Source organism: Delphinapterus leucas, chromosome 15, assembly GCF_059928025.1.
Source record: "Delphinapterus leucas isolate spDelLeu-1000000601 "Yukka" chromosome 15, BTC_Dleu_Yukka2, whole genome shotgun sequence".
In the NCBI taxonomy this organism is placed as follows: Eukaryota; Metazoa; Chordata; class Mammalia; order Artiodactyla; family Monodontidae; genus Delphinapterus; species Delphinapterus leucas.
The window spans coordinates 85245741-85260350 of record NC_143143.1 but is presented as its reverse complement, the minus strand read 5'-3'; the positions used below and the strand labels follow the sequence as shown (position 1 = coordinate 85260350).

The window sequence follows — 14610 nt, the reverse complement described above, 5'->3', positions numbered from 1 at the left end:
CCATTTTATACAGCCCCGCAGAGCTCCTTTCTAGCTGCTGGACTCGATGCTGCTGATTCGTGAATCACAGAATAAAGTCAGTAAGATTGAAATTTACTCACTGAACTTGCTTTTTTACACCCCAAAATTATTTTTTTAAACTGCCACTATTTGGTAGACTCAAAAGAGGGCGCCTCATTGTCAGAGTGAGTTTAGAAAGAGGGGCAGGAAACCTTTCAGAACGCTTACGCCAGTAGCTGCCCACAACTGCCATCTCCCAGCCGGGGGGCTTCCTCGAAAAGGCACGGGGCTCATTTCTGGATGCGTAAGTTCACATGCAATAGATTTCTACCACGTTATGTCAATTTTATTGAATTTTCATCTGCTTCCCTAACCACCTTTGGGGGTAATAAAAGGAAGAGGGACCCAAGAAAGGTACAGCCAGGGATGCTCCTCAGATGCATCTAGTAATGTTGCCATGCATGCTCCTTAGTATTAAGGAATTGGAACAGAATTTCCCCCTCAAGCAGTTTTTTTGAACTAATCAGGGAGAGAAATAAGACAAACTCTGAAATAAAACTGCATAAACGGCAAATGAAAACCATACCAGAAAAATCCAGGCAATATTTTTCTAGTGTTTAATTGATCTCAAGGAAGGAAAAAGTCCAGATTCACAAAAACCTACGTGTATTGTTTTATTATATACAAAACCAAGCATACAATAATTACACAGCAAATAACATGCTGAATATTTTCAGGCCATTTTGAATGGTGCTCTGTACATGTACATGAATAAGTAATAAATGCTGCTTCTCTATTACCTTGAAATACGGTACCACCAAGAGTTTTATATTTTTATTTTACTACTCATGTAAATGAGCACAAAGGAAAGAGGAAATAGATAATATTTAAACATGGAAGGTAGAAATTCTTCCTTCTGGAAACTAACCAAATAGGCCTAAGAACCACTACTAATCAATGATATCCTCTCCCCCATCTTTTCTGTCATAGCCACCAATCCCACCCTATTCCAGTTAAGTTACAAACCTTCAGCCAGTTTAGTCATTAAAGATTTGAGAAGCAGTCTCAACCTAAACAATTGTAGCTAATACTGATATATTTTTGTAATTCATTTTTGTACTGTTTTTACAACTTTTCCCCCTGATCCTAAGTTTGAAGCAGTTCTTCTTACATTCTCTAAACTTTGGGGTGTTTTTTTTTCTACCATTTATTTTATTTTATTGGATAATTTTAATCGGTTTAAATGCAACATGTATGTAAACAACTCCACAGAAATGAGAGGCACTTCTTAGAAATACAATGGCTCATGTCACAAGATTCAATGGCTTCGATTTGATGCACTGAATGAGCTCCTGACTCAACTCTCCAATGTTGTCTGCTTGAATGGCAAGGTCTTTATCTGCAGCGTTTACTGCATTAAGATGCGTGCATCAGAAATCATAAACTTGTGCTTATCTTTCATAATGAACCTATATTCATTAGGAGCTCTGATCCAATCACAATAATGTTGGTTAAAATAAACTACGAACCCGAGGCAAAAAAGTAAACAAGCCACTTTTTCAGGCTTTTAAAACTGTCTTAACATGTGACATTATAGCTATCCCCCCAAATTAAGCAACCAACTTCAAGTCAAAGAGCTAGGAACACATGGAACATTCGAGGCGTTACCTCAGCATTTCTCAATCAGCTCAGACATACACGAGGCCGGGAAAGGTCTCTGAGGGTACCTGCACAGGTGCATTACTGGTAGAGGCGGCAGCTCAGCATAAACCCTGTGGGATTAATATCAGGCGTATATATGTGTATATAGATGTGTGTAAATATATGTAACGTGCTTACAGAGATTTATCGACCCGGAATACTTCATAAAGAGCTGCATAAAAATCTAGCAGAGAGGGCTTCCCTGGTGGCGCAGTGGTTGAGAGTCCGCCTGCCGATGCAGGGGACACGGGTTCATGCCCCGGTCGGGGAGGATCCCACATGCCACAGAGCGGCTGGGCCCACTAGCCATGGCCGCTGAGCCTGCGCATCCGGAGCCTGTGCTCCGCAACGGGAGAGGCCACAACAGTGAGAGGCCCGCGTACCGCAAAAAAAAAAAAAAAAATCTAGCAGAGAAAGACTCATGAATTGGGTCCTATATACACGCCGGCAGTGTATATAGGACTAACCCATCTGTACTCACTGGAGCAGGGCCGTCGAGGGACATGTGGGGTGCCACTCAGGAACCACAGAAAGGAAAAGTAAGACTAGCACTGTTTTCAAAACACTATACTTATACTGAGTACAAAAGCTATAGTATAATTGCGAACCATGGAAGTAATGCCTGCCAGATGTACATTGTTTGTTCATTTATAAAAATGCATAAGATTTTATTGTAAGCAGTGCTTTCTCCAGTAGGGTGGTGTGAGAGAGAATATAAGAGGGACTCTGTAAAAAAAGTCTTAGAAGAAAAAAGATTACCGTAAAAACTTTTGTTGTTTAATACAATTAAAATCAGATTTTAAAAGGGCATCTTAATATTCAACTTCGGCCTATTATTTTAATTATTTATAAATGCATCTTGTCTTTATGTTAACTTAAACAGTGCCTTGGATGACACTGAGTTACTGGGTGAAAAGTCTGCGAGTTAGTAAATATTTTCAGATGAAAAGTGCCGAGTTTTTCATTCGTCCCAAAGGTGAGAAAACAGAAACAAATATATATGTAAAAAAAAACAACTACAATAATCGTTTGAAGGGATAAAATCAGCTACAGTCATTAAAACATACTGTACGTCAAGAAGTAGTCAAGCAAAGGTTCTACGGATATTCACCATAATATCAAGAGAAATCTCTCAGCACAACCATAGGGACAAGTACATGTGACTTAACAGCAGTTAAATAAGAAGCATTTAGGGGAGTCAGGAAGCCGCAGGGCCAGGTGAGGAGGTTGACATTCAGTAGCTTCGTCCACGGTCCGCCCTCCCACTGCCCGCTCCCAGCAAGGTTATAAAGTCCTGCTCCTGCAAATGAAGCCAGATCATCATACTGATGATTTTTCCCACGGCACCTCTTCAGAGAAGCCACACACGCCGGGGATTCTGGTGCCAACTGTTTCATTCTTCCTCCCATCACGTGCTAACAACTGTGCTTAGACCCGCCGACATCCACTGGGACGAAGCCTGCACGCTATTTTAAGTTCAGCTTAGAGAATACAGAAATGGACTTCGCCACCACCTCTATATTGAAAAGGCCTTTTTTTTTTTTTTTTTTTTTTTGCGGTACGCGGGCCTCTCACTGTCGCGGCCTCTCCCGTTGCGGAGCACAGACTCCGGACGCGCAGGCTCAGCGGCCATGGCTCACGGGGCCCAGCCGCTCCGCGGCATGTGGGATCTTCCCGGACCGGGGCACGAACCCACGTCCCCTGCATCGGCAGGCGGACTCTCAACCACTGCGCCACCAGGGAAGCCCGGCCTTGTTTTTTTTAAACGCATATCAGGGAAAGTGTTTGAAAGCACTAGATTCCACTGTCTGGAAGGAGCAGGCAGCTTAGTGATAAATGACTTTGCTCATAATAGCTGCTCCGTAACTCGAGGAAGAGCCGAAGCTTCCCCAGGAGTGAGATGCCCGGACCTTCTGCTTGAATAGTTTAGGATAAGGATGCAGAGAGCCCTATTTCAGACCTTCAGGATTCTACACCGTTTGAAGCAGTACGCACTAATTTACCTGCGCTGTACGTGGCCTGGCTGAGGTTTCAGAAGTTTAGTCCACTCTTCCCTTGGAGAGCTGTCGTTTTATTTCTTTATACGGCACAGACCTTGGTTAATTTTTATCTGAAGGGCTCTCATTTGCCTAAGACTGTCAACGCAAAATATGGTTACTGAAAGACACCCTTCTTTGGAAACGACCCTGTTGTGGCTTGGGTGGGCGTGGCGTGGACTAAAGAACTGGTCAACCTCTTCAGTGTCAGTAATCCCAAAGTCTCTTAAAATTCACAGTATTGTAACTTTTGGAAGAGCTCTAATATTGAGGCACCTGCAGGTCCTTGCAATTCATCGTCTCAGTTATGATTTGAATTTGTGTGTGTTTTGTTTTACTCCATTTGTTTTGAGCTTTTTCTCGCTGGATACAGTGGCTCGAGCACAATTATTTGCATTTCCCTTTTGCTTAAGACTTGCATGTGCTGGCGCTCTGGAGGCCTTGTAGGTGTCCGTGGAGTCCCCGATAACCGCTGGCTGCCTGGGAAGGCGAAGGTTCACACTGGTCTTGATCTTAGGGTCACCGCTGTCCCCACAGGACAGATCCCAGTGCTGCAGCTTGGAGCTCTTGTTGGATTTCTTTTTCTTCTCCTCTGTCTGCACGTCCAGGGTTTGCTTCTGAGAACACAGTCTGCTGCTATCCAGCACATCGAGGGGTTTGGTGGAAGCCTCACATGTGTAATAGGATGGATGGACTTCTTCGCGGTGCACGTCTTTCTTTCGTGAAGGGCCTGACTTCGGAGGCCCTTCCTGCTGAGGCCTGGACAGAGCGTTGGCAATCAGCTTGCTTCTCCCAGGGCTTTTCAGAGCCCCCGAGGTCCCAGGGGCAGTGGGAGGCCTCGCCTTGGCCCCCTTTCCTTTCTCGCACTGGACAGTCTGGATCTGCAGCCACTCGAGCTGGACAAGCCTGTCGATGTACTTCCCCAGCAGCCCCCCGGTTCTGGGCACGGCCTCTGTCCTGCGCTCAGAGTGCAAGAGCACAGCCATGTCCCGCAGGTCCCAGGAGTTACACGGGGCCGGGAGGAAGTCAGGGTAAGAGTATTCGGGCTGTTGGGTGGGACCCTGCCCTGGGTGCAGATCGAAGTGAGCCGCATCGATCTCTTCGGCTCGAAGATGAAGATCTGGAGGCGTGAGGGGAGAAGGGGGGACGGGGATTCTTTCTGAATCAGAGAGGTCACTGGCGCTGTCCTCCCCAGCATCTTCTTTGATAATTTTCATCGTCTGAAAGTCCAGAAACAACTTGTTCCCTGAGGACCCCCGACACCTGTAGCCAAGGGGACTCCTTTTGGGGTTTCCTTCCGGGGAAATGCTTTCCTTCAGTTTATCCTCAGTTGGTTGGGGGACACATCCTCCGAGACTGCTTTTCAGCTGGGACGAGATATGGGGGACTTGGGATTTACTCTGCCTTTTTCTTGAATTCTTTGGACGCTGTCCTTTATTCCAAGAGGGGCCTGCATTCATATTGCTGCGAGAAATAAACCTGCAATTCTTAGTCCATCTGACAAAAACTGGCCAGCCGATGACTGAACAACGGAACCAAAAGAACCCCCTGGTGGTATATTTCAGCTACCACGAGGCATTAGGAAATGTGAGGCCTCTAAACTCACAGAACAAGTTACGGGACAATTTTCCACTTGACACTCTACTTAGGAAACATCATAGAGCAGGTGCCAGAGTACATGCATGGATTCTGTTTTACATCAAACATACTAACATTTCATAAAGTGTTTGTATTATCATTTTAAACATTGGTAACATCTCTCATAGGACTCTGTCCTGTTAATGATGAGCAGTGTTTAATAACACGAACAAGTAAAATCCACAGCTTTCTTTTATATACCTATTTTCAATTAAATGTAAACAGGATGGAAAATACAAGTTTTACAGAACTTAATCACTGATTGGTGGTAATTCTGAGCTGACAAAAATCTTAAGGAAAAGTGTAGCATATACAACCTACACCTTAGACCAAAAGCTTATCAAAGTGTTTTCAAATAGAAAACACACTCAGAAAAGCTGTTTAGAGGAATAGGAATAAAATCATACCTTTTAACACAATATGAATTTAAAAACTAGGTTTAATGCAATCCTTTGAATGGCGGGGAAGTAGACATTGTGAATACTGTGTGCATTACCAGCATGGCAACTGATTCTTCCTCTAATTTATTCTGAGACAGGGTCTCACATCAGAGTTGAAAATATTTTCTCTTTGACTTATTTACCAAGAACGTAGCATTTTGCCAAGACGAATAATACTTCTCAGCAATATCAGTCTGGTGGGGTTAAAAGAATTGGGTGGTAGGGCTTTCCTGGTGGCGCAGTGGTTGAGAGTCCGCCTGCCGATGCAGGGGACTCGGGTTTGTGCCCCGGTCCGGGAAGATCCCACATGCTGCGGAGTGGCTGGGCCCGTGAGCCATGGCCGCTGAGCCTGTGCGTCCGGAGCCTGTGCTCCGCAACGGGAGAGGCCACAGCGGTGAGAGGCCCGCGTACCGCAAAAAAAAAAAAAAAAAAGGGTGGTAAACATGCTTTGTGGAAACCTCAGAGGTTCATTTGTCTGGTTTACATTCGTCTGTGTTTCCACCACACTAAGAAATTACTTGAAAATGTGTCACTTCTTAAATAAACACGTTGGAGGTTAAATCATTGCCAGTAGCGTAACACGTGCTCAATAAATGTTGACAAAATGGATAAAGGAATTGCCATTATTTAGAACTCATAGCCAATATTGTTAAAACTTTCATTTACCTCTAGCTGTCTGTGTGCATCCATAAACGTTAACAGTATCCTTTTTATATAAAAGGAAACTAACATAGATGATTAAGGGATTTACCCAAAATTGTGGATTCTGCTAACAGTGCAAGAATTATGACCTCTGGAATTTTTACCAACTAGTAATGTTTAAAATCATTTTTGCCAGACAAGAAATATAAGTATATATTTCCTATCAACAGACATATTTTTTCCCAACCACACATATCAATCTGGAGAACTGAGATAACGTGCCTTTTGCAAGATAAAGCAATTACATGAAAAACGATTTACCTGCTTTTCTGATAAGATTTATTCACCCTATTCCCTTTCTTGAAAAAGTCACACGGCTGATCATCATCTAGGGTTTGATGGACTGTCTAAAAAACAGACACGTAGTTAATAAATACCCTGAACACACACACACACAAGAAACAAACAGGAAAAGAAACCCAACAAATCTAAATAAGATTTTACTTCAAAGTTCACATCACCTTTGCTGTAGCGCTCGAAATATTCTTGCTCAGTCTGTTGGGAGATGATGGCAGCAGGGGAAGTAACTTCTTTATTCCTCTTATATTTGGAAAGGACTCCTTACCACCGGAACTAGAAGCAACAGAAGTGTCGGTAAGTACTGACTGCAAACGGTCCTATCACCAGTATTGTGTTGGTTTTCACTTGTTTGTTCTTAAATATTCAAATTGTATAGAAAAACTGGTGGAAGGATATTGCCTTCTATTTACGGTTTAATCTTGTTTGTTTTTCACAGTGGATATTAGATACAAGATCACACTACTACAAATGGATTCCCTCTCTCTCTCTCCCCATACCCACACATACCCACACACAAAATCCCCTTGGAAATAACATGCTGTGGAAATCTGTGGGGCTAATTAAGGTCGGGTGTTGCTCCGAAGTTCCCATGTCCATTCATTCATTCATTCATTCGTTCGTTCTTTCAACAAACACTTACAGGAGTGCCTAGAAAACGGCAGGATTACACACATGCCCTGCTCTTGTGGAGCTTAAACTCTGCTGTGGAGGCTCTCTTTCAAGTCTCCTGCCTTCACTATCACATCAGTCCACGAAAAAGTCATATCAGTATCTTCATACACATCACACGATGTTATCTCTTTGTGACATTTTGTTGATTTGTACCACCCAAGGTTGCTTTTCGCCTCTTATTTTGAGTGGGCTACTAAAAGTGCCCCATTTGAACGTGAATACGTATTTCTTTCTTCCATAATATCCCCTGCCTCTGAAAAATGGAAGAGGTGGGATTATAGAAGATTTTTATTTCCTTCCTAAAACTTTGCTGTGTTATTTTTCAAAAGAAGCACGTGTGCCATTTTGGTCAGTGTACATACGATGGGAATAAAAAACACATGCGGGCCCTCACAATGAATGAATTATACCATAATCAACGGCTTGATTCGTTTTGGGCGTAGAAAACGTTCTTTACCAACCCTCCTCCAATTAGCCTGGTGCACTCCCATCTTCTCGCCTTCACCTGGCAAGCTTTACACCCTAGGCTGTGCCGTTTTCTGCACCAAATTAGAGACAGATGACAGCCTGCAGGGTCCCTAAGGACGCAGAAAACAAGCTGCGGTTTCCCTGACGGTTCCGGCTCCCATCGGAACAAAGCTAAAAGTCTGAGATTCTGGCTCCAGAAATGCGTCCCAAGAGCCAGAGGCTGCTTGCTTAAAGGCAACCGTATATGTCACCCCAGGGTATGAACTGTTACTCCCACATCTTCCTCTCTGGCGCGGCGCCACGAGACAGCCGCAGCCGCAGCCACGCCGCCTGCTCCCCACCCCCGGGGACGGTCCCGGGCGGCAAAGCATTGTGGGTGCCGTGAGGACAGGACGCTTCTTCTCTACGCAGCGAGGCTCCCTCGGTCTGGCCTAGGGTCCATGCTGCAGTGCAAACGTCCAAAGAGCTGGCTAGACTCGAGGCTTAAAATCAGCCTGGGGACGAGCTCCTGGAAAGGCCGGTCTTTGCACGCCTCCCCTGCCCCCATTAACCCAGAAATCCGAGGACCAGCAGCATGCACATTCCTGGTCCTCCGTTTGTGCAGACGCGGAACTATGATCGATCGGCGGGCGGGCCAGGCAGACGCGGACAGAGATTGATCAGACCTGTTTCGCGATCGCCGAGGACACTTGACGCGGCCGCCGGCCTTCCTTCCCGGGCCTGGGCGGGAGGCCGGACTGCGGCGCGCTGCTGCAGGCGCGGCGGCGGCGGCGCTCGGGCTGCGGGAGTCCGCGCGCGGCCGCGTCACGAGGGGCGGGGCGGAGGCTCGCCGGGAAGTTGCACCGACAAGTTGCAGCCGTGTAAGTAACGCCAGGGCCCCGGGGGTGGGAGCGGCCGCTGGGCGGACACCGCCTTCCCCCAGGCACCCGGGAGGAAGCAGAAGGCCGGCGCCACCCCGCGCTCCGCGGTGGCCCCGAAAAGCTTCCACGAGAGCAAGCACTCATCGATTGAAATCAGCTTTTTTTTTTTTTTTTTGCTGCCCAAAGCGAAAAACCCGGGCGAGGACTCGAGGGGCGAAGTGGCTGTCGAGGGGAGGGCGCAGCCGGCCCACTGGATCCCCTGCAGTCATAGGTTTCGGCGGACCCTCCCCAGGGGCAGCTGAGCACGGCCGGGGACACCGAGGGAGCGGACGCGGGGTCGGAAGGCCGCCCCTCGGTTCCACCTCCCCATCGCTCGACGGCCGGCCGGGCCATGTTCAGAGGCCCGGGCTCCGCGGTCCTCCCCGCCGCCGGTTTCCGGAAGCCCGCCCCGCGGAGCCTCAGCTGCCTCTCGGACCTGGACGGCGGCGTGGCCCGGGAGTCGCGGCCCTGCAGGCCCCCCGGGAGCCCGGGCAGCGCGCCGCCGCCGCCGCCCGCGCCGTCCGGCTGCGACCCCTGCTTGCGGCCCATTATCCTAAGGCGGGCGCGCTCGCTGCCCAACTCGCCTGAGCGCCGCCATAAGGGCGCAGGCGCGCAGGGCGCTGCGTGCCGGCCGGGCTGCAGCCGGCAGCACCGCGTGCGCTTCGCCGACGCTCTGGGCCTGGAGCTGGCGCAGGTCAAGGTGTTCAACGCGGGGGACGACCCGTCCGTGCCGCTGCACGTGTTATCGCGGCTCGCCATCAACTCGGACCTGTGCTGCAGCAGCCAGGACCTGGAGTTCACCCTGCAGTGCCTGGTGCCTGAGTTCCCGCCGCCCATCGAGACCCCTGACTTCGGCGAGCGCCTGGGGCGGCAGCTCGTGTGTCTGGAGCGCGTCACCTGCTCAGACCTGGGCATCAGCGGTACGGCGCGCGTGCGCAACCTGGCCTTCGAGAAGCAGGTGGTGGTGCGCTACACGTTCTCCGACTGGCGCAGCGTGCACGAGGCTGTGGCACGGTGGCGCGGGCCGGTGGGCACTGAGGGCGCCGAGGACGTCTTCACCTTCGGCTTCCCGGTGCCGCCCTTCCTGCTGAAGCTCGGCTCCCGCGTGCACTTCGCGCTGCGCTACTGTGTGGCCGGCGCCGAGTACTGGGACAACAACGACGGCCGCGACTACAGCCTCACGTGCCGCAACCATGCGCTGCACATGCCGCGCGGGGAGTGCGAGGAGAGCTGGATTCACTTCATCTGAGACTCCGCGCGCAGGCCGCACCCGCGGTCACTTCCTGGCTGGGCTCTCGCATCTGGGCAGTGGCCCTTTCTCACACCCCATCTCCTAACCGAGGTCGTTTGACCTCACTTCCCACTGTAAGGTGTGCTGGCATGGCCCGTCCTGTCTTCTACTTGCATCGTCTGTGTCACTTGGTCTAAAAAGTAACCTCAGGTGCCAGAAGGCCGAGCTGTGTCCTATGCTGGGGCGGGGTGCTGGGTGGGTAGACTCATGGGTGCGTTGGCCCCTCTGAAGAAGGCCCAGGCAGGTGGTTTTGGAAAGGCCTGCATCCTCCCGCTGGGAAAGCCTGTGGCTTTTGCGTGTGTCCTGATTGGGTCTCTGTGAATATAGCTGTTATTTATCATCATTGTGACATTGGGACTTTTTACCCTTGGTGGATGCCTTCTTTGGAACATTCTGGCTTTAATAAGCTAAAAAAGAAAAAAAGTCATTTTGTGTGTTTGTGTCCATTGTAAACAATGTACAGTGTGACCCCCATTATGGTCCCTTGTGGCATTCCTGCCCTGGGACAAGAAAAACCCGTGATCACATTTGCTTGCCAATGTCTGTAGGCTTCTAACAGCCGGGAAACTATTAATAGGCAAGAAATTTATGCCTCATCTGGTCATCTTACAACCATTCCTGGGAGTTCAGGCTGCCCGGTTAGGCTGTGTGTCTCCTGCATCAGCAATTGCGAAGGAAGAAAATGCTTAAAACTTTTAACTAGCAAAAGAGCCAGCCCTTTCTGCAGTCTCTTTTCGCACGTCATGTATTATTCTTGTACATGTTTGATAATTATGTATCTGCACTTTATCAGGCCATTCTGTTTAGGTTTGAACTACCTAAATATTTAAAGAAATTCTGCCTTATTTCAGTTTTCAGGCAACTCTTTGGAATTTCGGGCAACGATGCCCTTTGCGATGACCTTTTTGATGAATTAAGGTGACTCTATGTCTTCTTGAGCGTCAAAGGTTCCAGCAGTCATCTTTCAGAAATCACGTTACCAAGTGGAACTAGCAGGTATTTTCAGCAACAGCCAGACTGGAGGAAAAACAATACACAAATATTTATACTTTTTAAGTGTTTTAAACTGTATTTATATATGCCTGGTTTTATCAGCTACCTGCCAACTTTGTTCTTTGTGCCTTCAGATAGAAAAGTTTATAACCTCATCTGGACTTGTTTCCCAATTTTAAAATGTTAAATGCTGCTGTTGTTTTTTTTTTAAATCTCCAACCAAGAAGTCAAGGCCATTGTCCCCTGCAGACTGCCACAAGAACTTAAAACCTCAGTGAGGGGCTGGTGATTGTTTTTGGTGCTGAGTGGTGGTCTGACGGCAGGTGCTAGCACTGAGGTGTGAAAACCCAGCTAAGATGGACACGGTCTCCAACTTCGGAAGCTTGTTTCTGAGACAGCTGAAACCAGTGTAATCAATTTTGTGATAGCTGTCACCAATGCACTGACTCTAAATTTTTGAATGCTTGTTGCCATTTGTCAAATAAGTATGTAAAGGACACATTTTGCCTTTTAACCAATTTCTTTTTTATAATTGCAACTGTGTTATTTTTAAAATTCCATCAATAGGGGTGGCTTTCTTTGGTACCTTCTGATCTAAGAATATGGAACTTTGATTTAAAATATTGTGACTAAACTGAACAATCGTTGGCTGTTAGCACTGTGTACGCCATTGACACGCAAGAGGGAGAGAAGCCTGGTTGCATTTCCTGCTCTTTGACAAACTGTCCAGTTAGTTCAGCAAGCCTGTGAGGGCCTGGGTCCCAGCCCAGCGTGCAAGGCAGTTGTCCACAGCATTCAGGTATGAGCTAGAGCTGGCAAATGTATTGCTATGTAAAGGCATGTAGAGAGTCTTATAATCCATATGAAGGTCACTTACCAGAAAGGTTCTGGTCACGGAATATGAAGTAAATGTTATATCTTTAATATTAAGAGAATCTCCATGTGCCTTTGAAAAAAGATCAACGTTTAAAAAATTTTAAAGCTTAAATATACCTGTCTAGTTAATAAAGAAGCTTTGGAACAGCTTAAGGAGATTTTCAGGCCTGAAAACACAAGTTATGTGGCCTAGATGTTCAAATTTTGTTGTGGATTGTGCAATTCTTGGGTTGTCTTCCCAAACATATTTTAATACCTGCCATTTAAGGTGTCTTCACCTAAGCCTAAATATTAAAGTATATGTGCACAAGTGGTTAGTTGAAGTGTGTTTTTCTTGTGGTCTAATTACTGTGAAACAAGGCTTTAGAAGCATGCTGATTGTCATTTCACACATAAGTCTTATCCTTCCTAAAAGGCTGTCACATTTAGGATCTTGGCTAGATAAGTAAATAAATGCATCGTATGATGGTACCTCAGCTTCAGTAGCACAGTTGTGTATGTCTTTGAGAAACCGAAATACACCCTTTTATGCCAGGTCAGTATTACATGTGAAGAAAGCTCTAGTGGGACATAAGGGATGGGACAGTTACTGTACTTCCTTAGTGCTTACTGAAGCCTGTATATGGAATAACTAGTGTGTATCTGCCTTCCCCCCCAGCACCCCGATCGTGACTCTTACTCAATTACAAAGCTTTGAACACAGTGCAAGGAAACTAACACTTATTGTGTCCTCTCTTATTTGCTTGCCTAAAATGTTAGGTGCTGTATGTATCTGATTTCATTTAATTCTGAAAATTGCACTACCTGGTAGATAATTTCCCCATTTTCTCAGCTGAAATGAATGAAGCTCGGGGAGGTTTAAGGAGCTCACCTAGAGCCCTACAGCTGGTAAGTAGCAAAGCTAGCATTCGAACCCACGCCAAAGCCCAATTCTCTCTGCCATGTGATGAGATGTACCTAGTAAGAGCTTGTTACATTTAATTGAAAGCCCATTCGGATTGAGTGATAAGATTTTCCATCTGACATCATAATCTAAAAACCTATTTAAAAACAATTCAAATAAGGTTGAATTGTATAATAATTAATAATGAAAAGGGCTCTGACATTTTTCTTCTCTCTACTAAAAAGTGGCAAGGTGAGAAATCACTAACTTTTAATTTTTTGTGCTTGTCTGCTGTAATTATTTCTGAGTTGCTTGCACGGTTTACACCACAAGCATCCATTGCTTTTATCATTTAAACTGATACTTTAAATTGAAACATTCTAAAAAGCCTGGGAATACACTGTTGATGAGTCCCCTCAGTGCCAAGCCTAGATGGCCTCAGCGCTCTGTGCCCCAGGGGTCTGGGGTTCAGGCTAACGAGAGGGCAGGCACTCGCAGCCCCTGCTTCCAGGAAACCCTGGCAGGGGCGGGGCAGGGCGGGGCCGGAACGTAAGGCGGGGCGGGGTGGAGCGCGGCTGTCAGCGGGGACAGGCCCGGAGTGGTTACGCTGCCCTCTGCTGGCCCGCAGCGTGCGCCTGTCTCAGGGCACTCTGACCATCGTGTCCCCGCGGGTTCGCCGAGTGCCCCCGTGTCACTGCGGCCCCTTCCAGCCTTCGCGGGTGGCTGCCGGGAGCCCTGGAGTCTTCTTGAGCCGCCGGCGCTTCCGGCCCTCCAGGTTCAAGTCCTGCAGGCAGAGGAGGGACACTGTCGCCTTCTCTCGCGGCGCGTCCGTGCGGGGAGAGCTTCGCGGCGCGGCCGCCGGCCGACCGGCGTTAGGGGTCGGTGTCGGGGCACGGCCGGCCCACTTACCTGAGGCCCTGAGCCTTGCCCACCACGGCGGCCCTGGTTCCGGCCTCGGGCGGCACTTGCGCCGGCGTGAGGGGCGGGGCCTGTCAGGCCGGCGGCGCTGATTGGACGCGGCGCCGAGCGCACGCGACGCCGAGCGCACGCGACGCCGATTGGACTGGCACTTCCCGCCTTCCCTCGGCTGCGTGAGGCGCCGCGGCGATCGCTTAAGGGAGACGCGAAGCTGGGCGGCAGCGGCAGCGGGACTACGCGCGGAGGCCTACTCCAGCCGGCAGGTTGAGCTGGGCGCCGGAGAGGACTTCCCTGACGGCGGGGTGCGCGAGTGGAGCTGCGGCGTCGGCTGGGCCTCAGGGGGCGGGCGGGCGAGCGAGCGAGAGGGCGGCCTCCGGACGGTTGAGGCGAGCCGTTGAGGAAACGGCCGGGGCGGCCGACTCCGGGGCGTCCGATGGGCGGTGCGGGCCTCGCGCCGACGGGTCGCGGGGCGTGCGGTCGTGAGGGGCCTGCGGCGGGTGTCCAGGGCCCGGGTGGGGTTGGGGGGAGCGGGGGGAGCGCGGATCCGCTGGTCGGGGGCTGACCAAGGACGCGAGCAGTGGCCGGAATCACGAAATTGAGGGCGACGCGGGTGGAGACGCGGCGGGCCGGGGCTTCCGGAGCGGGCGCGGAACCCACAGCTTAGCGTCGGAAACGATGTAACAGAGCCCAGGTGTGTGTGGGGGGCGGGGAGGGGTTAGCAGCTGGCCTCGCAGTGGCCCGTGCTCTCTGCTCTCCGGAGAGCCAAGTGCGCACACGTGTTTCCCCTCTCGCC

At 49.1% G+C, this 14610-nt stretch overlaps 2 protein-coding genes and 1 long non-coding RNA gene across 3 annotated transcripts in view; 2 read left to right on the top strand and 1 right to left on the bottom strand.

Annotated features, from left to right (window-relative positions):
• LOC111186703 (uncharacterized) overlaps window positions 1–4834 on the top strand; it is a 30706-nt gene extending 25872 nt beyond the window's left edge. The window contains exon 8 of the long non-coding RNA XR_016387954.1: window positions 3557–4834. This is a non-coding gene — a long non-coding RNA (uncharacterized LOC111186703). The remainder of the gene's footprint in view (window positions 1–3556) is intronic.
• FAM217B (family with sequence similarity 217 member B) lies at window positions 650–8796 on the bottom strand. The gene is made up of 4 exons (XM_022597543.3): window positions 8623–8796; window positions 6979–7090; window positions 6779–6864; window positions 650–5201 (listed from the first exon to the last, which is right to left on the bottom strand). Exon 4 carries the CDS (start codon window positions 5195–5197, stop codon window positions 4043–4045), a length of 1155 nt encoding a protein of 384 aa, XP_022453251.1. The 5' UTR covers window positions 5198–5201; window positions 6779–6864; window positions 6979–7090; window positions 8623–8796; the 3' UTR covers window positions 650–4042.
• Window positions 6760–12328, top strand: PPP1R3D (protein phosphatase 1 regulatory subunit 3D). Its single transcript, XM_022597544.3, has 2 exons — window positions 6760–8817; window positions 9004–12328. The coding sequence occupies exon 2, from the start codon at window positions 9209–9211 to the stop codon at window positions 10103–10105; it is 897 nt and encodes a 298-aa protein (XP_022453252.1). The 5' UTR covers window positions 6760–8817; window positions 9004–9208; the 3' UTR covers window positions 10106–12328.
• Window positions 12329–14610: the final 2282 nt, after the last annotated feature.